The sequence below is a fragment of the Etheostoma spectabile genome, chromosome 17, assembly GCF_008692095.1.
Source record: "Etheostoma spectabile isolate EspeVRDwgs_2016 chromosome 17, UIUC_Espe_1.0, whole genome shotgun sequence".
NCBI lineage: Eukaryota > Metazoa > Chordata > Actinopteri > Perciformes > Percidae > Etheostoma > Etheostoma spectabile.
In genome coordinates this window covers 7171821-7199744 of record NC_045749.1, presented here as the reverse complement: position 1 = coordinate 7199744, position 27924 = coordinate 7171821, and the positions used below count along the sequence as shown (strand labels likewise).

Sequence of the window (27924 nt, the reverse complement as noted above, 5' to 3'; positions counted from 1 at the left end):
GGGGCAATTGTTTTAGTTCATCCTAATTAAGACTACGAGTGAGTTATTTGCATGAGGTATAAAGCTGCAGCTGCGTATGTTTTTCTGTTAACACATGTAGCCTATGTATGGTATGGTATGGTAATTGAAATTTCAGACACTTGTACGCATGTGCGTGATGTGTGACTTCCTCGCGTCTAACGTTGCCGTGGAGTGAAGCTCCTTCAGTCGACTCCTCTATCTTTGGTGCAGCACAGTGCGAGAGGCGCACAAGTGTAGTCAGCCAGCGACCCAGCAGAAATGTCGGAAAGTGGGAGTCAGGAACCTGCCGTGGCCGCAAACGGCAGCGACAGCCCGACAAAACGTGCACCCAGACCGCCAGTGGGCAACAGAGTGACCGTGGTTCTCGGGGCTCAATGGGGCGACGAGGGGAAAGGAAAAGTTGTGGACCTGCTCGCACAAGACGCGGATATGGTGTGCAGATGTCAGGTTGGTTAGCACCCCATGCTGCATTCACTTGTCATGCGTCCGTTTCCCGGGTGAGCTAGTTACCCGGAAACACCGCAGGTCACGCAGTAGCCGACTCACTCGCTTCTCCGCGCGGTGTTAACTTAAATGTCCTAGCTAACCAACGTCTTATTCAGTGTGTTGTCCTCGGTGTTTTTTTTGCTAATGTCACCTTGAATGTTTGCTAGCTGCTTTTAGCTCTTTGGTAAGCTTTAATGTCTGTGATGAACTGACTCCTGTCGTGTGCACATGACGAGATAGCTGAAGGCGTCTTTGGCTAACTAAAGTGACCAAGTGCATCACTTCAGACTGGGCTTTTATGGCCACCAGGAGTGCGTTAAAGCTGGTCAGTTAGCTAGCGAAAAGACTCGACTAATGTTGGCTGCGGGTTTTTATTCATTCTGGCTGAACAATGCGTTACAAGTTTAATTTACAGAACTGGGAGAGATTTTTAGGATGTGTACTTTATCATACAAGATTATGTAAATTACATTATTCTGGTCTTTTTTTTCCTACTGTTGATTGCTGCATTAGCTCCATTAAAGAGTCCGGTATGAATATTACAGGCAAAATGTAAAATTTAAGTTTATCATTGTCAATTCAGCCAATTATTGATTATTGGCCTGATATTGATCTGTGCATTCAGATGCTTTAAAAAAAACAAACACCCTAGTGTTCTTACATTGCAGGCCGCACTCTAACATATCTATACATACCATAAACTGGAGCTGCACCAATTTGTCAATTAATCAGTTAGGTCATCAACAACAACAACAACAACAACAAAAATTGCTTTTTTTAAAAGCAAAAATCAAAGTTTTCCTGTTGTCATACGTAAAATGTAATCACATGATGCTTTTTAAATTTCAAAGGGCATTTTTCACTATTTCCTGAAATTATATTGAGAAAATATTAGGAAGATTGATTGATAATATGACATAAGTTTTGCCTTTTACTTGTTGTAAAGGCTGCATTACAGTAAAGTGATGTAGTTTTCTTAACTTACCAGACTTTTCTAGCTGTTTTAATATTTACTTTTCCCCCACTTAGACATTATGTCCACATTACTGATGATTGTTTATCTAAATTCCAAGTGTGCAGATTTTTTGTTAAAGCACCAATTGTCAACCCTAGAATATCGCCGCAATATCGATATTGAGGTATTTGGTCAAGAATATCATGATATCTGATTTTCTGTCCATTGCCCAGCCCTATTGTGATTTGTTGTTATTTTAGCTAATTAAGCTGTATCTTTAGTGACATCCATGTGACCCCTCTGCTCTTTACCTGGACTCTGTCAGCATGCTGTAGGTTCAACTCCTGGCACTTTGTGTTGAATTTGAATGCATTCTAGTTTTAACATGCAAAACAGGTGGTTCAGAGACATGGCTAGGGCTTTCTCAACTCTTTCCTCACGGCGTAGTGAAAAGAATTCCTGTCCCTGAGACTAAATTATCTTTGGCAGTTCTGTACTGCAATTTCTTCTAACTCATTGAGGGACATGTACGCTGATATCGACATCTTGTCTACTATAAGTTATTATATTATTGTATACCTACTTAACACTATGTTCCTCAGCTTTCTAAACAATCTTGCTAATCTTTGTACACACTCTGTGCACTATTAGTTGTCCCTGTTGATAACAAGTTGACATAACAAGGATTCTCCGGAACCTCGCAGCTTCCTTGTTACAGGCAGCAGACATGTAAAAATAAACCTGCGTGCTGGCAGCGGTCCTCCAGTGCGTCCCCTCCATACTCTGTGTGTGTGTGTGTGTGTGTGTGTATATGTGTGTGTGTGTGTGTGTGTGTGTATATGTGTGTGTGTGTGTGTGTATATGTGTGTGTGTGTGTATATGTGTGTATATGTGTGTGTGTGCGTGTTTGGGGGGCTGCTGGAGCCGATAGCATCGATCTTTTTATAACATAAGCTTTGCCAGCAGTTTTGCTCGGTGTTCCTTACAGTCCAGACCTGTAAGATCCTTAAAGTTACAGTTGGGGTTACAAGAAAGTAAAGATGGGGTGTGTAGCTGTGGGGGGCGTGCTACCAGCAAAACACATCTCTGAAGACCGTTGGGAGGAAAGTCAGCAGTCATTATTGTGGAATATCCTATATCCATATCGGCTTTACTAAGAAAGTGATGTAGATCATTTGCTCATTAGCCTCTGTAACGGCTCCTGCATACTCAATTCAAAGTTGTATTTATACTATATATTTTACAGTATAAATTCAAACTGCAGAAGTTGTGTTCTTCTTCAAAACCAGGTCACTCGGTGACCCACCCCCCCCTCCACACTGTCACATGATGACAACCACACATAAGCATTTTTAGGCATTAAAGAAATTATGTTTAATATTTAATCCTTATCTCCTATATAAGTGCATTGTATATATATATTTGTTTTGCAGTGATGTCGAGAAACAAAGTACAAATACACAGAGTTAAACAAATCAAACACTCAGTGAAAACAATTGCACACTGAGATCAAGTGGTTTGAGATTATCGTCTTGAATTGTCCAGGGGTAGTGAGAGTGATAATTCCATGTGTTTGGTGCACAAAAACTAAAAGCAGATTTTCAGAGTTCAGAATAAATTGCCTTGAAGCATATGACAGTTAGTAGAGCAGGTTTGGTAGTATCCAGTGGTCCAGTCCAGCCTAGAGGTTATATACAGTAGAGTGGTGGAAGGGATCCGTGGATGAGAGATACAGGTGTTTATCCCACCTCTGTGCCAGAGAGGGAACCTTTTTACGCAGAATGCAATGGGGAGTGTTATAGGGATCTCTGGTAATTAATCTGAGGGCAGAACGATAAACTGATTGTCAGAGTTTGAGAGTGGAAGCAGCAGCCTGACTGCTTATATCATCATAATGTAGGACTAAAAGAAACACTCCCTCAACTATACTCTTTTGATTCAAAGCAACCCGGGGTCTAACCTTAAGGGGCTTATGATCTGTACAGTATCTCTATCCTTAGACCCTCAATTCGGGCATGGAAAAATCCTTTAAAAAAAAATGAAAGACATTTTGGAAGCGCAACCGAGGAGGGATCCCTATCCCACAGAATAAACCAACATAATAAAATTACCCTATATACAATCGGGATGTGTGAAGAATACGTCTCCATTATTGTGCCTTATCTTTCCTGACACCACTCTGTTAAATCAAATCTTCTGAACCTCTTATTTTAATCTCAAACACACACAATGGATAATCAGCGTTGCCATAGCAGTGCACAAACACAGTACGCTAGCAGGTGCGTATTAAAAGTTGAGTTTCTCGTGATGGGAATGAGGCCGATCCCAGGACTGTATGAGAACTACAATTAGTTCTGTGGGGGATGGGATGGATTGTAAAAGTAACTAAAAAGGAGAGGCATCTGCCCCCCACCCCCTTATCTGTCCCTCTCTACAGCTTCAGGGTACTGCTGTGGCCAGGAATAACCCCATGTGCTCAAATCACATGCTGTGCTTGATTTACATCCACAGGCTCCAGGAACACGTTAGGAACACATCCTGGTCACAGGACAGAATTCATGTTGAATTGGCTCCTCAGGTGGTGAGCGGTGACTCTGCTAATATCCTTTTATTTCTTTTCCATCTGTAAGTCCATGAGCTGCAGAGTATAACACCTCTGGCTGTGAAAATGTATCGGGGGGGGGCAAAGCAGGTCAGATTGTGACATTCTCGTCCTAGGACTCCATGTTCTGCCTTTGCATTGTTATCTCCCATTGTCAGCTGTGCTTAATCATGCGCGGGCCTGTACTGTATACAGCGTCCAGATTAACACCCAGCAAGTACATATTGTCACCGTTAAACACAGTCTTTGACTGTTTGAAAAGATTGTTCCTATTTATCAACCAATCAGGGAGGTTCAGTATTTAGGCAGTAGATTGGCTGGCTACTACACAAAGTGTTAGTATTTCTCCAAACATTTCAATCAGGATTTCCTGAGACCACTTTATTTTATGCATAAATACATGTGCATGGTTCTACACAATAATTCATATTTAAATGTTATGTCTTCTTTATAGGGGTGTAACGATACATCGATCTGGATCGATATATAGATTCAATCCTCAACAATCCAATATTACTGATACAAAGTAAAAAAATAAATATACATATATATCTCGTCATCTTAAAGATACACCTTTATTTGGTGTGTGGGTGTGTGGGTGTGTGATTGAATAGAGTAGTTTTTAATTTAAATGTCAAATCATATCTTAGATACTTTTTGTTAATAAATGTAACCGATTGTGTTAAATAGGCTTATGCATTGTCTCTTATCGGTCGCAGGTTCCTGAATGTCTAATTGTTTTAGCTACATTGAAAAGGCATCTTGTCAGGTCTTATTATTTGGTGCTCTCTTTTATTTAAGTGCATTATGTTGTAACTTGTCACCCAGTTTTGTTATTGGGACTCATGCAAGAACCAATCGTACAAATAGATTTCTTCATAAGTGTCATGTAGGATTGATGAAAGAGAGAATTTGTGGCATTCATCAATTTTACCAATCTTTTATTTTTAATGAACTTAGAGTTTAAATATGATACAGAAAACACTAAAACTTGATGCAAAATTAATATTCTGTTCACCATCGTGGCTTGCTGATTTAAGCTGCCCAGTATCGTACTCTGTTGCACTGACAGTGTATCATTACCTACTGTAGGCTAGAATAGTGAAGTCTCGTCCCCTTGACTGCCTCTCATTTTTAGTCTTGGACTGTTATGCGTAAGAAAGACCTGATAAATTTATGTCAACCCATTCTTTATTTATGTCTCATTACAGTGCTGCTCTGATGAAACTTGGGTGACCGCTGTACCCCCTCTAATTCCGCTCTACTACTACATTTGGTTTGTTTTTGTCTGCCAGCAGGACTTGGAAGCTACTCGGTTGAAATTCTTTTTTTTCTAAAGAGAGATTTTTTTTGAGAATTAAACTTCTTGCCCACAAACGGAGTTGAACAGGTTATATAAATATATAATATTACATGGCAATTTTAGGGGCATAGGTTGTGCAAATGATGAAATCCCACAAACACACCTCCTCATGAAGAGGTGGTGTTCATCAAGCTGAAACAAGCAATTTCGGACAAGTTTGTGTACTTAAAAAAAAGTTTGGGAAATCTGATGTAAAACACAACAACATAAGAATACAAAAGTGTTCTTTCACCAGACCTATTGACTGATTGATTTTCAAAGCTTTGGTTTTTTGGACTTGATATGTGCCAGAAAAGGCAGGGTAGCTTGTAAGAGGGTTTGAAAACTACAGTATTCCTTTAATCTACATGCCCTCTGTTGGAGAATGATGGCAGCTTATGGCTTGAAGTTTGAGACTGAGCTGCGGCTTGTTTTTCAACGTAGGAGTTTGGAGCAGCATGTCTTGACAGGACATGTTTCTGGGTGTAGGTACCAGAACATTACTTACATAATGTTGAATCTATATAAACTCTCCTTTGCTGACACATTTGTCAGCAAGTTTACACTGGAGTGAGACCTTCACTTGAGATCTGAGTGCGTAGTGAGCAGGAGTCTCTAAGCAACAGCACAGAGAATTACACACACTGACAGTGGCCAACGGTTTGTGTATGATGTTTGTTGCTACTCGCCAAACTATTTACCCTGCCTTTCAGCATAGCCAAAGAGAGTTGCAGAGCCATCATTAGGCCTCTTTGTGTTTCTGTTTGTCTCTCCTCATTGCTCTCTGTCTCTTCTCTGCAGGGCGGCAACAACGCAGGACACACCGTGGTGGTCGACTCGGTGGAGTACGACTTTCACCTCCTCCCCAGCGGCATCATCAACCCCAAGGTCACTGCTTTCATTGGTGTGTAATGCACACAGATTCAGAAACATTTTAAATTCACACTCAACATTTGTGCGATCTACACACTCACTCTCACCGAACACACCATCACGCACAGACTCTTGTTCCAAGGCCATCTTTCCTCGCTGTTTTCTTGATGAATTGATCGACTCCTTTAGCCTGCTGCGCTCTTCATCGCCAGCAAGAACAGCCTCCATTTTGATGACTGCTACAGTGAGTGTGATCAGCTTGACTCAGAGCCAGACGGCAGGCTACATCACATCCACTCATCTGCAGTAACTTCATTAGCTAATGGTGTCTTACTCTTTCTTTCTGGCGTCCAACCCCCTTGCCTTTCTATACTTTAACATCTGCAGCTGTATGATCTGTCAATACTTAATCACATTTATGCTTTTTCTTTTTAGATATATGTCACATTAATGCCTCTGCTGGCTCGGACGCTCAAAGACTTTCAGCATGGGCAGGGCTCCAGTGGTGGAATGTAACGAAGTGCAAATACTTTGTTATTGTAATTAAGTACATTTTTCATGTATCTGTACTTTACTTAAGTAGAATCAATAGTGCATACTTTTGACTTTTATTTTGTTACATTTTGCCGAAATTATCTATAATTTCTACTCCACTACATTTATACAATGTTCCATTTCATATTTGTTACGTTACATGTTTGTTTGTTACATTTTCTGATCTGTTTTTCCCCCGCTGAAACGTCTTCCTTCCTTATTTTCCTAGCCATTGATACTATCCTGTTAAGCTTGTTCTTGAGTTTGCAGCGTAAATGGCTCCGGGCATTTCTGCACACTCGATAATCTCTAGGACCCCTCCCACCACACTTACGTGGCCCTTCCCTATACTTCTCATACTCATTTGCCTGCCACTGACTAGCCCCTCCCACGTTTCACGTGTGTGAAAAAAAAAAAAAAAAAAAAAAAAAAAAGAAGAGGCAAATTTACTGGTCTTACATGTGCATGTACTTGATGTCGCACACTCAAATTTTGGTCGCAAAATGCTACCATGTGGTTGCAGTCTGGAGCCCTGGCTTACAGATAAACATATGTTTCAACAATTACACAAAAAACAGACAAACATGGATAATTTATTAATAATATAATTAATTTATTAAACTAATAATGAATAATTTATTTAACAATATAATTGTTTCATTGTCTCAGAGTGGAAACATGTTGCTCTTTTTTACTCTGTCATGGCCTTTTTTAGCTTTTTTCCACATTTATTACATTTAATTTGGTGATAAGTAATTACCTTGCCTTCTCCAGTTAATGCAACCAATTAAAAAAATAATTACTACCAGCTGTTATACTAAATACTCTTGTGAACATGCATCGTTTAGGCCAGCTCTGCCTGACAGGACACATCCCTTAACATCAGAGTTAGGCTGTCGGTACAGACCTGGGGCTGCCTCACAATGACAGACATTAAGTTATAATTAGATTTTGCCTTTAGACTGTGCCACAACAATCATGTACATTAACTGTAAGTAACATTGTGCACGATGCAGTGGTGGAATTGAACAAAACGATGATGTATTATTTTGGATTAAGCTACCTGCTGCAAAGTAGCTCCACCTTTACCACCCACAACATTAGTGATGCTCAAACAATAATGCATAAACAATTATAATCCATTGATCTAATATATATTATTCTGAAATGGGCCATTCTGCATAATGAGTACTTTTACATTTGGCACTTAAAACCAATCTTTAAAGGACTATTACTTGTAACGTGTTTACTGTAATATTGATACTTTCATTTAAGTATAAAGAAACTTGAAGAAAGTTCTTCTTCCACTGCAGATTTTACTTCTTCTAAAAAGTGTTTTAGGGAAAATCACTCTTTGGTAAAATTGTTTCCAACTCCTAGATTTAAATATATGACCCTTGAGAAGAGTTGACCTGTACATCATTTTTAGTTGATACATGCTACAGGCCCAAGGACATTCATCATGGATTAATATGAAGCAGGTGTCTCTTTGCACACAACCATCAAACTTTTGTTTTGACTGTAAATTGGAACAGCTAACAACTATCTTATTTTCCCCCTCAGGTAACGGTGTTGTAATTCACCTGCCAGGCCTGTTTGAAGAGGCAGAAAAGAATGAAAGCAAAGGAAAAGGTGAGTCGTTTTTAAAGGCATACAGTAACAGAACATGACTGTGCTTTAATGTGTGGAGACTCAAAGTGTGTGTCTGTGTGTGTGTGTGTGTGTCTGTGTAGGTCTAAAAGACTGGGAGAAAAGGTTGATCATCTCAGACAGAGCACATATTGGTAAGTCCTCTGTGTGTTGTAATGTTTGTATGTATGTATGCAAAGATGAGTGCGTGTTTGGGGATGTGTGAGCCCAGCTTTCTCTGAGGTGTGTGAGAGTGTGTGTCCCCTCTCTCTCTCCTCTGCAGTGTTTGACTTCCACCAAGCAGTTGATGGTGTTCAGGAACAGCAGAGACAAGAGCAAGCAGGCAAGAAGTAAGAAACCTGTCCATTTTAAAATGGCCACACACACACACACACACACACACACACACACACACACACACACACACACACACACACACACACACACACACACACACACACACACACACACACACACACACACACACAGACACACAGACACACACAGACACAGAGAAAGATCAGATCAGTGGTCCCATTTTTGGCTTATTTTCCTGGATTTATTTTGAATTTCTGCCAACATGCAGATGAAATTCCAAGGACATCCATACACCTTTTAAAATATATATATATTTTTTTCTCTTGTGAGTTATAGTGAGGTCCATGCCCTGCCATCTGGCAAATTTTTTAGATTAATCAATATTGTTGACACAGAGTCTTGATATTGTTCCACGTATTAAGTACAGCAAGTAGTGTCAGCCATAGTCTAGTTTGCACTCACAACTTAAAAAACAGTCATAATCAATATTTTTATCAAAACAAAGTGTCAAATGACAATGTCAAAAAGGGTCACTTGGGGTGATGAACCTTAAGTGAATTATTTCCTGAATCTGCAGCTCTTCTTGTCTTTACTGAGCTTTATAATGAGTTTCACCAGCTCTGTGGCCCATAATCCTTCTGTTTTGGTTCACTCTTACCGCTCACAGCGGGCAGCGGTTTTCAGTGAAAACGCTCTAAATGAACAGCAGGCAGACACAGTTGGGGACTAGCTGGTGAACATATTGGATCATTTAGCAGCTAAAGAGCCAAATATATCCCATAGGAGTTATTATAGACTAAAATCACAAGTATTTGATATTTTTGCCTGGTGGCCAGAAACACAGCTCCAAATGAATGCTAATGTTGCTACGCACATAACTCCTAGATGTGTTAAACATACAACATATTTGCCATATCAATTGGTGATATGTTGTGTTCCTCACTTGTTTCGGCTGTCCCTAGTTATTGCTGGTTTAAAGCGGTTTATAAAAAATGCCAGGAGTACTTGTAGTGACATAATTTATAAGTTTGGCAGAATGGTCTATGGCGATTTATCTATCTTAATTGAGCCCCTTATATACATTTATTTTAAGATCTTAATTAGGATGGAACGGAAATCGACATTTCCTTCCATCTTCACATTTCATAGGGGCAGAAATATCTTTCCACAGTGACACATTGTTGAACACATGCATATGATCTCCACGCTGCTCTGCCTGGAGGTGTCCTACCAGAGCTCAGACCAGAGTGCCTTAATGGCACGGCCATTATAAGCATTCAGTTGATTGCTATGACAGGCTGGTGGATTTCCAGGATCTCTGTGAACACTGCTGCTGGAACTCAAAGCAGCATGAAATCACGGAGTCTGAATTTAACCTTAACTTGCTCAAAACTAGAAACACAATGTGGAGATGTGCTGTCCTGTAATTTCACTAAGATGCTAAAAACATACAGCTCAAACTTAAAGAAAATGTTTGATCCCAGTTAAAGAACAATTGGATTTGACTCATGTTAGTATCTATAGAAACATCTACACAAATGAAAACAGGTGTCAAATTTCTTTAGCTATTAACAACCAGACATAGTAGCTTCAATCATTGCCCTAAGATCATACACTGTATATACATTTTATTCTTTACATGTGTGTGAATGTTTTCTGTGATCTTTGCTACAACAGTACAATGCCATATAATATATCATACTGATGTATCAGTCACAGCAGCCAAGAACTTTTACAATATATACTTTAAATATATTTTATTAAGTAAACCTAGGCTACCCAATTAGCCATATGAATGGTCTAACTTCTAATGGAGTAAGTAAAATGTCATTTATGAAGCGATTTCTACAGATAAAATTAAAAAGCAACTTGTCACAAATGAAAAGGGAACATCCTGCTTAGTTCAATGATACCTCACACAAGACTCTGTCATACAGCTCATTAGCTGTGAATGGGTGCGTGGCCAAAGCAGGGGTCGGGGCAACCCTATACAATAACAAAGGAAGTCTCTGCTGAGTTCATTGATACCTCACATAAGACTCTACCTTAAACTGGTCAGCAGTTATCTGATCTTAGCCTGAGCACCTGTAGTCCCCGGGATGCTCTCACCTCTCCACTCCTCAGGTTTAGTCTCGAGGGGGATCTCATTGCTCTACTCATCAGGTGAGTCTTTATTTTTAGCTACAATCCTACGTTCTTCTTGGAAAAAATCTCAATGCCAGCTAGTATCTCTACCTCCTGCCTCTTATTGCTGCTCTTTAAGATAAGAGATTGTTTTAAATTGTTTATTATGTTGTTTAGCTCCTCTAAAACTTCATTCTTATAAGCAATCTTGTGGGATTGCTTAGTTATTATCTCATCCTCAATCCAGATGCTTTGCTCAGCATTCTTTACTCGGTACTGAAGATCTTGCACGTCCTTCAGGTTTTCAATCTTCTCTTTTTGTTTCACTGTGAGGGACTCAAGTGGAGCCAGCTTCTTGGTGAAGCTCTCATTCTGCTCCTTTACAAATACTTTGTTTACCTGAGAACCATGCAGTGCTAGCCTCAATTTTTTTTCTTTTTTCTGTCAGATATTTATCATTAGTCAGCTTCTGTAGGCTAATTTCCTCATCTTTATCCCTGTGTACTTTCTGAGCTTCTCTGACTTCACGTCGAAGATCATGCACTTCTTATTCAGACAGCGGTTCAATTGTTACTTGATGTCTTTTTTAAATAGATTCAATGAGGGCCACCTCAGTACTCAGGCTCTGGTTCTTCTCAGTTAGGATTTTCTCTTTTTCCTGCAGATTATGAACTCCTGCCCACAAATTACCGTACTCTGCCTACATTTTGTCTGTGTGAGATTCAAGCCCGGCCATTTCATCAGTTCATCACCATCACAAATGGGCTTATTCAGCTTGTGGAAAGTTCTCTCTTTCCTCATGATCCTGCACTGTTACCAATAGGTTTAGGATCTTTGCACTATCCTATCATTGTGTTCAAGTTGAGCCAACATCTTTATCAGCTCATCTTTGACTTGCTGAGCCTCCTTTAAACGAGGCTTAAGGGAATTCACTTCAGATCACTGCTTGTTCCTCAGTCCTGACACTAGATAATGCCAGCCCTCAAGGCTTCTCAGGCACATACAGGAGACGTGATTTCTCAATCTCTGGACAGCACTGAGCAGTGTGGAAAAGATCTTGAGACATCTTGTTATTCTTCCTGCTTGCTAAATAAATAAAACGAGTGACAGAAACAGTTAGTGTTGACAATATTGTACATTGCTGAGCATCATACATTCCTGGCATAATCCATACATATTGTTACATGAACTCTACGTCCGTGTGTACATGTTCAATTCCAGTTTAAAAATTGCACTCTTTTTATGATATTGCCTAAAAACCATGATCACATGAGACAGACTGGGTCTAAATACATTTCTGATCTGCTACAACACTATGACCCCCCCAGACCTCTCAGGTCATCTGGGACAGGTCTACTTTCTGTCCCCAGAGTCAGAACTAAACAGGGTGAAGCAGCTTTCAGTTTCTATGCTCCTCATATCTGAATAAACTCCCAGAAACCTGCAGATCCGCTGCTACTCTCAGTTCTTTTAAATCAAGGCTGAAGACCTTCCTTTTTGATGCTGCCTTTCTTTAAATGAATGCTCATTTCTTTAAATTTCTTATGCTGCACTGTAACTTTTATTCTTATGTTTTATGTGTCCTAATGTTTCTATTTTGTTTTTAACTGTCTATTCATGTGTTTTATTAGTTTTTAATGCTTATGATTTTTAACTGTTTGTACTTGTGTTTTATCTGTTTAACTGATTTCGTGTAAAGCACTTTGAATTGCCCTGTTGCTGAAATGTGCTATACAAATAAAGCTGCCTTGCCTTGCCTTGCCTAGAGGGAAGCATACTTTAGGCCATTCATTTGTATGGCGTACATTTAAGGAAACACAATCTTGCTCTTATGTTTTTGGTAATCTGTGTTAGGTTACCACAACAGAAAATACTTGCGTAATGTAACGCTGTGAAGTACTTGGAAACGGGTGATGGTTTGGCCTGCCCCCCTATGATTAAACCACGCCACCTTTTATTGCTGGTGACATGTTTAAGGTAGAGTCTTATGTGAGGTATCAGCAGAGACTTCCTTTGTTATTGTTAAAGGGTTGCCCCAACCCCTATGCTTTGGCAACGCCCCCTTTCACAGCTAATAAACTGAATGACATAGTCTTGTGTGAGGTATCATTGACTCAGCAGGGAGTTCCCTTTTCATTGGTGGCAGTTTGCAGTGTCTGAGTGCCGCGCTAATGCACGGTTTCAAGGAGTGTTGTCCGCCAGTAACCCTGACACATGCAGAGCATTGAGGGCCCGTCCAACGCTTCTTGCAGCGTTCATTTTTTAAAGAATCCACAAAAACCGCAGCATTCTGCTGCATTTTAAGCATTTAAGCATTCTAAGTTTAGGTGCTACGGATTACTTAGTGGATTGGAGTACTTTTTCTACGCTTTTCCCTGATGCGCTAATTGCTGATACATCAGGTGTTGCTGATGACAAAACTTAACTATGGAGGATTTTACACTATTTCTATTCTGTAGTTTGCATGTGGGGTAAGCAGTCTTCCTTTTCGTAGGCCGTGTTACAAAAAGTGCATATTGAGTGTCTGATAAGTAGTCTTTTAGAGATGCAGAATATGGCCCAATGACAGTGTTGAACATTTGCTTTTTGTCACTTGCTGATCAGTGGTTCCCAACCTTTTGGGTCTGAGGTACCCCCACAGCCCTATCGGATGAACTCACATACTCCATCATCGATTCCCAATGCATGTTTCAAATGTATAACGTGTAATATTTAGGTTGGTTTGAGTGTTTCAACTGCTTATCTTAATGATTCATTACTTAATTACTTATTATTTGAACAGTTTAGTCATTACTTGTTTATGTTGGGACGTCTGTGCTCACTTGCTAACTAGTTTTCACACACTCATGCATACAGCTGCTACATGTAGTTTGCAGGTGTCAGAGCAAGCGAGCATTAGGGCTCCACGATTAGGGCCAAAATGATAATCGCGATTATTTTTGCTCAATATTGAAATGATGATTAATGGGAATGCGATGGACGTATGCTAGGCCTACTCACAGTGTGACGGCTGACTCATTATAATTTGGTCCAACACACGCTATTACTTTACCAACTGAAGTTAGTTGCATTCAATAACGTCTTATGTGTTTTTCACCGTGGCCGCCGCAGTAGCAGAGTTACCAACGGAAACACGGGTACAAATACAGGTTTGCCTCTCATGCTTAACAATATGTGTGTCTCTGTTGCTGGGGAGCCTGTGGGAAATAATGGGGGCGGGGCTACGCAAGAGAGTAAGAGGAGAGAGCCAAACACAGGCACGGCTTTACAGAAGAAAGGGGTCATGTAACACAAAATTAAACCATATCAATATAAACAACATTGCTTTGTTTGTTGAGAGGCAGTGGATGTGAGGACATTAGGTGCACCGGTGCAACCTGGGATAAATGTTAGTTGCACCCTAGCGCCTTGTGAGCTAACAGACACTAACTGTCCCTGGTCACTTCTGTTGTCTGAAGAAAAAAAAAAAAAAACACAGACGGGACAAAATGTTGCGTTTACTAGAAAACTGGTAAACCTTGTGACCGACGAATAACCGACTGCTATCTGTTGTGGGATTTTTCTTAAGTTACTCTGTCCTCTAACTATCTACATCTAGAAACTAAGCTGTGCGGTGCAGGGAACAACTCTGATTGTCACATAATCAGACAGTGGTTTAAGGAGCATTAGATTGGCTTTGCAAAAAACCCCGGAGCGTTCTATAAACAGAATGATGCATTAAAATATTGCTTGATTACGCAAATTTGATCGTGGGAAGCCAAAATCGTGATTTTTTTTTTTTTAAGTTAAGTAACTTTACAAATTTTCCTTGTACCCCCTGGGTCACAAGTATCCCTGTTTGGGAATCATTGCAATAGATAATCAGCACTGTATCAGCACTGGACTATTAAATAAGGTTAAAAAAAATCTATAATTTGGACCCATAAGGTCAATAAGATTCTTCAATCAGGTGTGGCAGGTCTAATGTCTACTATAGATTCTGCATGTTTTAACTTTATCTTTTTTATCTAGGGTTAATTGACACTAATCAGTTGGTCCGGTGATTTGGTACAGGGTTGTGCGACGGTGGGAATTTACCGTTTACTGTACGGGAATCTCACACTGCCTCAAAACAGACTGACAAGTGTTATTGCAGGTTACTTGACTGGCCGTTGCAAAGTGACATTGGGTTGCATTTCTCCGTGTGTGTGTGTGTGTGTGTGTGTGTGTGTGTGTGTGTGTGTGTGTGTGTGTGTGTGTGTGTGTGTGTGTGTGTGTGTGTGTGTGTGTGTGTGTGTGTGTGTGTGTGTGTGTGTGTGTGTGTGTGTGTGTGTGTGTGTGTGTGTGTGTGTGTGTGTGTGTGTGTGTGTGTGTGTGTGTGTGTGTGTGTGGCTTAAGACTCAAGACTCAGTGAGTTCCCTCTAATTAACTGGGTCTGGAGTTTCACAATGATTTTGATGAATGACATAAAGAAAAAGGTATGTTGAAGAATGAGATCACATACTAATGCTATTTTAATCCCCACCCCCCTTCCCTCCTCTCTCGGTCCTGCCCAGCCTCGGGACAACAAAGAAGGGGATTGGTCCAGTGTACTCAGCCAAGGCAGCACGTAGTGGTCTCAGGATATGTGACCTGTTGGCTGACTTCACCCAGTTCTCTGAAAGGTCAGTCTAAAGTATAGGAATATATCTCTGTCTTGAGTTTTGATGTAATCTGGATCTACGTACATCTGCTCAGTATGTCAACGACAATGTTCTAAAAATGCCACAAATTCCTTTCCTTTGCTGAAAGTTTTCCCTCAACCAATGAACTCAAGAAACTTTACCTGCATTTTACCCACACATGCTTAGCTTCAGTTTAACTGTTTCAATCAAAGGCACTTTTCCAGGAACTTATTAAACTTACTTTAGAAAGTTGGCACGCCATTAATTACTTTATCTTTACCGTGACAATCACAAGGTAGACAGTAGAAATAATGTCTTTAAGTTAGTTAGTAATGCTTGCATGTATTTCTCTGGCTGGATGATGTTAGTTTGCGATCCAGCAAAAGTTGAGGCATGTTCAACTATTTTTTTCTTGAGTCTTTGGCACCCCCGCTGCATCGCCAGACCGGCCTCCTTTAAATGATCCAGGAGGCTGTGTTTTTTAAGCAGGGCTGAATGCGGTTCTGGGATGTAGTTCCTGCTCCCCCTCAAGGAAAATGGCTGCTCCAGGGGCAATGCTTTCTGATAGCCCAGGAACTATCGGGGTGGAACTTCACTGACTAGTAAAACCAAACACCACTTATTGTATAGAATTTAAAAAAACAAACAGCTTCTTCTGTTATTGCCTTGGTTTGCATGATTGTTAAAGTTCTCCGGACACACAAAATATGCCCACGAGACTTTAGTTCCTTCTCCTGAGTTCCTGGGATGGTTGATAAGGGGCAATGAATCTTTAATGCACAATAAAAATCACATGATATGTTGTTTGTGAGCCTCCTGTGTTTCTCATCTCATTGCAACATAATGTAGTATCATACTAGCCCAGTTGGAAATTCATGGCAAATGATAAATGTTGTTGTTACAGGTATAAAGCTTTGGCGCAGCAGTACAAGGGTATGTACCCCACTCTGGAGATTGACATAGAGGGAGAGCTGATCAAATTAAAGGTAATCTTAAAAAATTAAAAAATCAAAAAATTATAGAAACAGAAATTGTCCTTGATGCAGTAAGGTTTTGTTCTGTTTTTTGTTTTGTTTTTTAGAACTATGTAAAGCGGATCAAACACATGGTGAGAGATGGGGTGCACTACATGTACGAGGCTCTTCATGGCCCTCCTAAGAAGATCCTGGTGGAAGGAGCCAACGCAGCACTGCTGGACATTGACTTTGGTGAGTACGTAACCATGTGTGCATGTGTGAGAGTGCATGTGCACCACAATAAAGCAGGCCTTACTCTCAACTTTGGTATATTTTCCAATGATCCTATTGAAAATAAGCCAATGTTTTTGTGCTAACCTTTATTCTCTGAGATTGTTTTTTTTTTTTAAATTTATTTCTAATTGCCAAGCGCTGATCAGTGCATCTACTGAGATCCAGTGATGTTGCTCTGATATAATACTAAGCTTTGTGATGCTCTTTACAAAAGCCTGCTCGGAGCTCAGACTAGGGATGATGGTAAGTTTACCAACTGCTACCAACGTGCTCTGGTATCCAGGCTTGACGTGCACGCTCACAGTTCAACCATTTAATGCCACCTGACTGTGCATGAGCACAAAGGCATCCTGTATCAGCAGTCAGTAGTCATTCAGTCAATGAGAATCACAGAGTAATCATAAAATCCAAAAATACTCTGAAAAGGTTGATGAAAGCATGGCAGTTGTGTTTTTCCTTTCAGATAATGACACCATAGACTCAACACACTAATCATCTAGGTATGTCTATGTCACTGTCTGAAGAAAACAGACATGATTATTAAAAGCAGTGACGGAACCAAGCCGATTAAATTACAGTTGAGGTTCAATGCTTGTTATTATCAAAACACCATGCACAAAATAACTCTGGTGGTATCAGGGCATAGTGTCCTGCCCACTGAAAGGCAAACAACATCTCTGAGACAGGATTTAGAAATTGTGGCAAATGTCACAGTAGCATCAACCCTCAACTTTATCTCTATCATTTTACATTACGCTTGCAGTGACGGGAGAAAAGTACTTGATCCCCTGCTGATTTTCTTTACATTTGCCCACTGACAAAGAAACTATCAGTCTATAATTATTTAGTTATTTGAACAGTAAGAGACAGAATAACAGCAAAAAAATCCAGAAAAACGCATGTCAAAAATGTTATAAATGGATTTGCATTTTGATAAGGGAAATATGTATTTGACCCCCCTGAAAAAACATGACTTAGTACTTGGTGACAAAACCCTTGTTGGCAATCACAGAGGTCAGATTTTTCTTGTAGTTTGCCTCCAGGTTTGCAAACATCTCAGGAGAGATTTTGTCCCGCTCCACTTTGCAGATCTTCTTCAAGTCATTAAGGTTTCGAGGCTGATGTTTGGCAACTCAAACCTCACCTCCCTTCACAGATTTTCTATGGGATTAAGGTCTGGAGAATGGCTAGGCCACTCCAGGACCTTAACGTGCTTCTTCTTGAACCACTCCTTTGTTGCCTTGGTGGTGTGTTTTGGGTCATTGTCATGCTGGAATACCCACCCATGACCCATTTTCAATGCCCTGGCTGAGGGAAGGAGGTTCTCACCCAAATTATAGACTGATTATTTCTTTGTCAGTTGGCAAATGTACATAATCAGCAGGATATCAAATACTTTTTTCCCTCACTGTATGTGTTTGCAAAACTCTTAACAAGACTGTTTTGGAATAGAGTATGTGGGAGCAGTTAGGGCAGCGTTTAGCCAGAAGAGCAGTTTGACAGGACAAATGACTGCTGATGGACACACTAGCAGATGAACCTGTTCTGTGATAACACAGTCTCTCTGAGGTGACCTTCTGCATGTGGGCAGCTTCCAGCATTTCGATATGGAAATGCTATCCTTGTTTGGTTTTATGACAGTAGTTGAAACACAATTTTTTGAAGCACAACCTTTTTTGAATATCTGTGTCAGTCTGTAAATGGTTATTACTTCAGGTACATCTTCTGGTACGGTTAGACTGAAGACAGACAAATTAAAGTGTCAGATGTGCGATGGTTCTTTCTTTTCTGGCAGCTAAATTATTGAGAGGAAAGTAACATTACATTTCGCTGACACTTTTATACAAAGTGACATGCAATTGCTATATATGTCAGAAATAACTATGGGACTAGGGACACATTGGTTGATGTATCACAGTGGGAATTGAATCCGGATCTCCCACACTAAAGGCATGTTTCATAGCCACTGCGCCATTAGTACCCTGTTAGTTAGTCCCAAGCTAGTATTGCTTTGCCAGACCTTCCTCCACAGCATTGTGGAGGAGGGTCTGGCCAGTCCGCATTGCATTCTGGGATGGGAGAAAATCTTGCTTTGGTTTATTCACATTTCGTATTAAACCAATCAGCCACGGTGCCGCCGCAAAATAGCCTCGGGAAGGAACTTATTTTGGTGAAAAACTAAAGTTGTTTTAGTTGTGCAAAAGAAAACTCTGATTGGACAGGTAGTTTAGCTAGCTGTCTGGATTTACCCTGCTGAGATCTGAGGAGCAGTTAGCCATAGTCCTCATAAATCCACCGGAGTTTAAAATTCTAATACAAAGAAAGTGAAAGGTAACGGACATCCGAACGAAAAGAATGAACTCCAGCGGATTTTTCGCAGACAACGGAGCAATCCCGAAAGTGGAACGTCGTGGGTATAGACTAGCGTCAAGCCAAACTCACAAAGCATTGAAAAATATTTCCCTTGTTTTTGTGAGTTTTCTGGTTTTGTCATTGACCAGTGAGCATTTCTAAAGGTATTTGTCTAGTGAGGTGTGGTGTCCAGTGATATGAAGAAGGAAAAAGTCAGCCAACTGTACTAGGATAGGTGCTAAAACAAACTTATTCCCTGTGTAAAACACAGTGAAATGCCTGCACCACTGTTGGTGATGTAGAGGAAAAATTAAATGTATTTGAAGATGAATGAATCTAGAGGATAATAAAACATGCCGTCATTAAATTGGACATGCTGCCTTTCTCCAGACCTGGGGTTTTTAATCTGTGCACTGCGAGAGGGTTGACAGGGATGTTGAGGGGAGGGGCACAGTTGTCTTGACTTTGTCGCAACATTGTCAGACTTTGGTAACCCCTGCTCTACACAAAGCTTTCCACTATTTATTTCAGTTGCATGTTTGTTCTACTTGTAGCTGCAGTATAAATGAAAAGTTTGACCACTCTTCACTCCTGGTGTCTTTGCAGGGACGTACCCGTTTGTGACATCGTCCAACTGCACGGTGGGAGGGGTGTGTACGGGTCTTGGCATGCCGCCTCAGAACGTTGGGGAGGTTTATGGGGTCGTCAAGGCCTACACCACCAGAGTCGGCATCGGAGCTTTCCCCTCAGAGCAGAGCAACGTAAGATGACACACCACACACACACACACACACACGCACACGCACACGCACACAGTTACTCATACCACAGATCCATAATGAAACTTGACATAAGTCCTTTAAATCCTGTTTTAATAAGGATAAAATTACTTTTTGCTACAAAGATGTATAGAATGGTACAGACAAAGCAGTGGGTTTACAACTTAGTTTAAATGTGTACAACTTTCAACTCAGGTCACTTAAACCTGCAGAGTGTGTTGGCACACTAGTTATAAATAAGAAATAAAGAACATTTTTGAAAAAGTGTTCATCTACATGTCATACCATCAACAGGTTCATGCAGCATTTGCCAGGGTCAAAACATGGTTGATGACAGTATAAATACAATTTTTTCAAACAGCACCACCCGAAGGAGGTTTGGCTAAACTGCCACCAACCAGATGTAGTAAAGTGTATTTGTTAAGGTCAATACTGTAAATCTGCCTGTGACACCTGTTCATGTCTAAAACTTAAGCCCGATTGTTAATGGCTGAATATTTTTGGTGCCTGGAAGACTATTACTTAAGTCATGTCATAGGAGGTCCCTAAAACATCTACAAATAGAAATTTGTGAGAAGCAAAGATCTAAAACTGATGGCTTGCCTGCACTCATCTTGTTGTCTTTAGGAGATCGGAGAGCTACTCCAGACTCGGGGGAAGGAGGTGGGCGTGACCACAGGCAGGAAGAGGAGATGTGGTTGGCTGGATCTGGTGCTTATCAAATATGCACACATGATTAACGGCTTCACTGCGTAAGTTCAGTGTACAAATGTGTTTGTATTCATTTGTGTAGTTGTGTAGTATGGGTGTACCCGAGGTTCTAATTCATATAGGCTTCACCCTCTGAGGGCTACTCTACTGGGGTCTTTCCCTTCACGCCTGCGCAGTTGTGAAGATTTCTTTCCCGCCTTCAACTACGTCCGCAGATACTGTATATAAACAGAGCGGACCTGTTGCTCAGCTCCCACTTTTCTTCAAGCTAGCAGTATAAAGACAAGCTTGACTTCCATCGGTGTTCGCCTACATCCTGCCGCCGGACCAAAATCCTTGCTGCAAGACCTTCCTCGGCACCGCTCACACCGGCCTGGCTCTCACCCCCAACACCTCCTGCCAGTTTTGTGCCCACCGGCCATCTAAAGAGCTTACCTGGCGGGTGAAAATATTTCTGCTTTGTCACGTTAGCGGGGAAGGGGATAGCAGCTGGGCTGAACAGCTAGCAGTTTGTGGGGACAGTCGTTCCCCACACAAGCACACACCAGCCCGCCACTGCATGCAGAGCCCCGCCGAAATCTTTGGTTATAAGTTGGTTAGCAAGGTTACCTATGCATTCAGCAAGAAGCTCTGCTGTCCTCTAACCACCTTCCTTTCCCCTTTGTCTCTGCAGTTTAGCACTCACCAAACTGGACATACTTGACGTGTTTGCAGAGATCAAAGTGGGCGTATCGTACAAAGTTGACAACCAAACTATACCTTACTTTCCAGGTGAGCCCTTCACCCTATCCTGTTATTTATGGAGATCTTCATGTCAAGGCAGAAACATATTGATCTGTTTGATTGCGGTCTCCTGTAAAGCTAATGGTGTGATATTACCCCCTCCCCAACCCCTGCTCACATTGATTGTGTGACAGCCAATCAGGAGGTGTTGCAGAATGTGGAGGTCCAGTATGAGACGCTGCCGGGGTGGAACAGCGACACCTCGGCTGTGAGAAGCTTTGAGGAGCTGCCTGAGAACGCCCAGAAATATGTCCACTTCATTGAGGGGCATGTTGGAGTGCCTGGTACGATTGTACACATACACAACCAGTAATTGATACACCAAATGCATAGAAAATGATTAATTTGTTAGATTACATGATTTTAACTGTCTCAACTGATAAATATACAACTAAATTAAACTTACATCCACAAACAAGGAAGCCATGCTTCCAAAATGAGGTTAGGGGAAGGGGAGAAATCTGATGACTGACATGCTGCATGTATACGTGGATTACTTGTGTAACCTGTTTTTTTGAGTGCCTGTACACGTACGGCTTGACACACATACCCGAGACCTGGGGGCAATACAACAGGACCCAGTTAACTCCTACCTCTGCTTCTCTGTTTCCTCAGTCAAGTGGATCGGCGTGGGCAAGTCTCGGGAGTCCATGATCCAGCTGTTCTAAACGAAAGGTGGACAAACACGAGCAAAGAGAATGCACAGCCCCCCCTACACACACACACACACACACACACACACACACACACACACACACACCCACCAAATCTCCCCAACAGACAGATCATCATGTCTGCCCTTAATGCTTTACCTCTGAATCAGCAGACTGTCCTATGTTACAGACTGGACCTCTTTGGATCAGACTCCCATCCGACTGACCTCCATGAACGAATGGTTTCCCAGCTTCTCCATCTGGATTTTGAACAGTTTTAAACTTTAGCATAACAGCTCCATGTTAAAGTCCCTCTTTTAATTTGTCCCTGTTTGTATTGTAACCGTTTATTCCAGACATACAACACACTCGGCAACACCGACTGTCATCAGGTCTGAAAGATGACACGAGGGAAGGACTCCACACACACGTGATCACTCCCCGGATGAACTGTTCACAGATGTTTGCGTGGTCAAACGTTTGTTCAAGTGTATTTTTGTTAATCTATGCTGTGTTTAAATGTGCTGTGCCAGTCTGGTGTAAATCAGTTTTAACCTCTGCACTTTAGATGCTTTGGACTGGATCTACCTTTTATGTTTTATTCTGCCAGGTGTACACCACCTCCTGACATTATAAAGGGATCCTTTTAATATTTTTAACATGTCTTTTTGTGTTTGTTCTCATATTGCCTTGTCATTCTACCAAAACATTTGCTTTTAAATTTGTTGTAGCTAGCGACTTCTTTCACTGAACGCATCCCGTACCATGTTTTTCACTCTAACTTTGGCAGTTGAGTTTTCCATGAACCAATACAAAGATTATAACTAGTGTAACTATCCCTTTTTCAAATGGAAATCAATTCATCATTCATCATTGATTTTCTTGGCACTTGGTATAATGCTGTTTAAATCTAGAGGAAGGAAATTGGTAACAACTTTTGCACAAAGAAACATGTAAATATGGATTGATAAATGCTGTATAAGACAGTTGTTCATTTTTCTCCTTTTTGTTTTTGTCCACTCCTCGGCCATTGTTATAACACACGTCTTTAAAACCAGAAAAATAAGGCTTTAATATAAAAAGTTGTGGGTTGCATTTTGCCTTCAGAAAGAAAAGCTGGTACCTCTTTTTCACCAATTCAATGGCACCATCCAAATAAGCCATTTAGCGCTACCTGCTGGTAAAAATTGTATTGTGTCTTATGCTGCATTCCAGAAATGTCAGCAAAATGGAAGAACAAGAAAATCTCCCATGACTCTGACTTGGAAGCGTTCTTGTCATGTACATCATTTAAATAGCCTTAATAAGCTGTTTTTTTATGTTACGTACTTGTAGCAGTTTGTTAACAAGTGAAACCAGATACATATAAACTGTGTAGCTCCCTTTTACATTTTATAAGTTGTTATTGTTTTTATATTTAGATGTGCCAAGCTATTGTGGCTTTCCAGCCGTTTTGCTACTGGTCGATGGTGATATCCAACTTGGAATTACGACCATGCTTGCTGGTAATTAAGTTTTTGTTTTTGTTTTATATTGAAGCAGCAGAGGCCACCATGTCCTGACTTTAAGTCTATAGTTTGGTGCCAGGCTTCTGAAATGTTATTATGAATCATAAGAATGTGGCATTAGATCAAATTTTAGAAAGCTCCTCCCGAGCCACAGAAGACAATAAGCTGTTCACATGCTCATCATGAGGAGTAGACTAAACTTCATGTAACATTTTAAGCACGCTCCTTTAATAAACCGCTTGTTAGACTGAAGGAGGAGAACCAAAAAGAAAAAACTCTCGGTAAAGCTGAACAAGCTTTGGTGGAAGAAAGAAAACCGCTCTTTATTAGACACACAGCTGACATACCAAGTATACTTTCCTCTTTAAACACATAATGTGGTATTTTGAAAAGCCCCAACAGATTATTAAAATATTCTATTTTCACATTAGAATTATTTGCAAATGTGATTGCATGAGTTACTGATTTTATGTCAGATATTAGAAACAACGTGTTTTGCAGTGGCAGCAAGACAGTTGCACGTTACAAAGTTAATTTAGCGTTTAATTCCACAACTAAGTACAACATGACATCAATGGGTTTGATGGCAGCAGTTTTGCATTCAGTATTTTGAAAGAAGCAATGAGTCATCAAGTCAATTCTGCTGGGAAGCATTTAGTCCGATTATTGATATGTAACTTTGGTATAAAACTCAGTCTGAAATAAGATTCTCAGGACATTGATTACAAATGTAATTACTCTTTATGCTACTTTTGTCTTGTTTGTAACTGCTGAAACCAGTGGGGCAAAACCACATGTATAATCTCAAAAAAATCTTAATTTTGAGATGGTGTTTTCTAAATTCTGAACAATGGTTTTGCAAAGCAGCTCCTATTGATAAAGAAAGTAAGTCATTCTCATTATGTACTGATTCATTGACACCCGTTTGCTCCTGTCTGCCTCCCTACTAGGGGTTAAAAGTGAAACAGTAACCAGGATCATTCAGTCATTTAAAAAAAAGAAGTGTGTTAGTTTGTATCTGTGACCCTGTATCTCCTTGTTTCACCAGAACTGTATTTGTTCTCTTTGCTGTGTTATAATGAACATTTACCCCTTTACATGCTCACACTGCCAACTTTTCACTGAATTCTCGTTCACAACCTGAACATCTGCGGTGTCCATTTCTGTCTTTCTTTCCTTTCCTTTTTATTTTGAACATGTATCAATGTACCTTCAATCACTGTTTAGCCCATTGACTTTTTCAGTGCAGACGTCTCCCTTGACATCTGGTTAAGACTAAATGAATGTTTTAGGCTACCTACGCACATTACACAAAGTAAAACCTTCAACACAGTAACCCCCTTTACATGCAGTTTTCTCACAAAACTTTCAGGTTGTTAAAAATCATGACATTTCCTTGAAATGTATCCTCACGTATTTGTCGTCTTTGGAAACTTTGGGGTCTCCGTTAGAATTTAAAATAAAATTCCATGGGTCTAAACAATGTTTGTTTTGTAACAGTTGTAATTTATTAATGTGTAATTATGTAATTTGAGTTCGCATAATCAGTGGTGTTTCGCAATTAAAACACATTAGATAGATATAACAGGTCAGTATGTCATGGTTGGTTACATTTGACCCTGACAACACACTGCATCTTCAAATTATTTCGTTTTTGATAATAGACCTTTTCACAGCAGATGTTTTTGACTTGAAAAGCCCAGGTGTTACTGATACTGTGATTGATGACTTCATTCTATTCAAGCGGTCCGGTTATAACAATGCAGCCATCATTCAGTTTATAATTTGCACCTGCTCTAATATGTCAAAATGTCAAAACCAACAGTTTATTGAGCTCTGTGCATTCACACCAAAAAGGTCAAATGGTGTAACGCATTCAACTCATTTGATTTTACTTATAGTAAGTTGAGCTGTTGTCTGAAAACCGCCTCAATCAAACATGTCTGTTGTAGTATTTACAGTATGTTTGTCTCAAGAAGAACCAGAGAGATGTTAAGGCTAGACTGGAAGTGTGAAATGCTTGGAATCAACTTGGAATAGCCTACATTTTATTATTGTTTTTTTGTGGGCATTTTAGCCTTTAATAGATAGGACAGCTGTAGTCAGGAAAGGGGGGAGAGAGAAGGAGAAGACATTCAGCAAATGGCTGAAGGTCGGACTTGAACCCTGAGCCGCTGCGCTGAGGACTAAGCCTCTGTACATGGGCGCCTGTTCTACCAGGTGATCTACCCAGGCGCCTGGAATAGCCTACATTGGACAGATGGGTTAATGAAATCGCTTCATTTCTTTGTCAAATTTGAGGGCAGGTTTAATTCCATTTGGCCCACAAACAAAATGTGTGGTCAACTGTATGTTTGAAGCCATAATTTATATTTGGCCTCATGGCTCCAATAAATGAAGCCTGTTTACTCCTCGACTATGATTTGTAAATACATACTGACTGAAAACTGCGTGCTGAGTGCTTTTAAAGATCATACTGTCTGTAGGCTACAATAGTGCAACATAATCATTTACAATCCAGTCTTCTGTTAAGGTTGTTTGGTTGTGTTTGGACTCGTGGTTCTTTTTTGTTTCGATTATATTTCCCACACAAACGTCCACAGTTGCAGTCGTATTGATTGGGGTTATTAAAAGCCAACAATTGCCTTTCATTACTGCTGAGATAAATTTCCAAAAAATAGAAGGAAGCAGTCCAGTGTAGAAACACTTTAGATGCTACTTTGTGCTTAATTAAGTATTTTCATTCACTAATTCATAAATAAGTCATATATTTATGAATTGCTTTAGTGAAATTGTAATATGTATATTTTCTTTGAGTTTATAAGGGTCAATATTTGATTGTTTTGAGGGACAGCACCTTGCAATAATCTCATGTATGAATATACTAGTTTTCTTCATGAGCACTAGAGGGAGGCAGTTGACTGTAAATGAAGTGAATGCTAAACACTTGTTAATGAACTAACAACCTGACTTCTCTGCCCAGGAATCTTTTATGGAAGATATCACAAAGTCAAAGACACAGAGAGGGTACAAATGATTTAAAATATGAATCCACTGAAAGCCAAATAAACCAAACACAGCAAAAATCTGCCTCTCTCCTCTCTGTTAGTGTTTACTATTAATACTTGGGACCGCAGGTTGGCTGTGACCACAGCCTCACCTGCAGCTCATTTCCCTACCTTCACCGAGCTTCCGCTCTTTATTTGACTACATCTGAATGCACCAACAACCTCTAAAAAACCCACAAATGTAAAAGAATTCATCCAGATGTGTCCAGCTTTCAGAACAGGATGAATGCAAAAAACATCTTGCCTGGTTTTTCAATAAAGTGGACATTTATGTTCTGTTGTACCAAATTCCACAGCTGTCCAGAGTAAGGTCATCCTGTTGGACAAACTGTGTCACCTTGACACACACACACACACACACACACAAACACACAAACACACAGTGGCATCTGGCATGACGCCTGGCCTTCCTCAGTATTGTGTGACTATGTTGATGAGAGGCTGGATGGCGTCACAGCAGGCCGAAGGGCACCGCTGCCCCACGATTTGGGTCGGGGCTGCGCTAATTTTGTGACCAGCCCCTCCTTTTTCTTTACCCCTCATCGTCTATCACCTCCTCCCCCCTTCTTGTACCACTCATTCAAACCCTCTCAACCTCCGTACCTCACTACCCGACCCCTTCATCCTTTCTGTGCCCCACTCCCCCTCCACCCTCCTTTATTTGAATCCCACAGTGAGGCCTCTTTGTCTAATAGCTGCGGCTGCATTGTGCTGCAAAGGGAAGCAGAATAAATGGACAAGCAAATGAGTTTTCTCCTTCAGCCAACCCTGGTGTTAGGACATACACACACACACACACGCACACACACACACTCGCACACAAGCTATTGTTGCTTAACAACTGGGCTGTTCCCGAGCACATCTGCACTCTGCATTGCTCTCTCACTCACATACATGCAACAACACACAAACTTACATGCAAAAAGACATGCACTCCTTCAGGAAACCTTCTTTCTCTTTAAACATTTTTTTGAACTGAACATCTTTCCTTTGTGTGTCCACCATGATCTTTTGACCTGGAGACAAAGGCCTCTTTATAAAAGGGAAATACCGAGACATCCAGGAGAGTGTTCACACATTGTGTCCATCATGGCCTACATCAATCTCTGAGCTCTTATGCTACAGGAAATAAATGTAATATGATCCTCCAAATTCCACAAGTCATATTTAAACCTGCATTATTTAACGTGTTTGTCAGTTGAGTGCAACACTTTAACCAGCAAACCCTTAGAAAGTGATAACCTGATTTGGCAGTAGCAAACAGCTACCTCATTTGCACACCAAGCAGACATT

General features: G+C 40.5%; 1 protein-coding gene and 1 long non-coding RNA gene across 2 annotated transcripts; one reads left to right on the top strand and one right to left on the bottom strand.

Annotated features, from left to right (window-relative positions):
* The first annotated feature begins 181 nt into the window (after positions 1-181).
* adss2 (adenylosuccinate synthase 2) lies at positions 182-24895 on the top strand. The gene is made up of 14 exons (XM_032540971.1): positions 182-468; positions 6208-6310; positions 8377-8445; positions 8547-8597; positions 8726-8792; positions 15420-15527; positions 16432-16513; positions 16609-16735; positions 19736-19890; positions 20536-20660; positions 21293-21390; positions 21537-21686; positions 22018-22162; positions 22199-24895. Exons 1-13 carry the CDS (start codon positions 280-282, stop codon positions 22068-22070), a joined length of 1377 nt encoding a protein of 458 aa, XP_032396862.1. The 5' UTR covers positions 182-279; the 3' UTR covers positions 22071-22162; positions 22199-24895.
* LOC116705115 (uncharacterized) lies at positions 7035-27924 on the bottom strand. The gene is made up of 3 exons (XR_004335850.1): positions 27913-27924; positions 17911-17916; positions 7035-7092 (listed from the first exon to the last, which is right to left on the bottom strand). It is a non-coding gene; the product is annotated as an uncharacterized LOC116705115 (long non-coding RNA).

Bases quoted from the DNA above. Each gene is read 5' to 3' on its own strand.
- adss2 (XM_032540971.1), top strand. From the start codon at position 280: ATGTCGGAAAGTGGGAGTCAGGAACCTGCCGTGGCCGCAAACGGCAGC. The intron at 469-6,207 runs GTTGGTTAGCAC...TCTTCTCTGCAG, and splicing joins ATATGGTGTGCAGATGTCAG to GGCGGCAACAACGCAGGACA. The intron at 16,736-19,735 runs GTGAGTACGTAA...GTGTCTTTGCAG, and splicing joins ACTGCTGGACATTGACTTTG to GGACGTACCCGTTTGTGACA.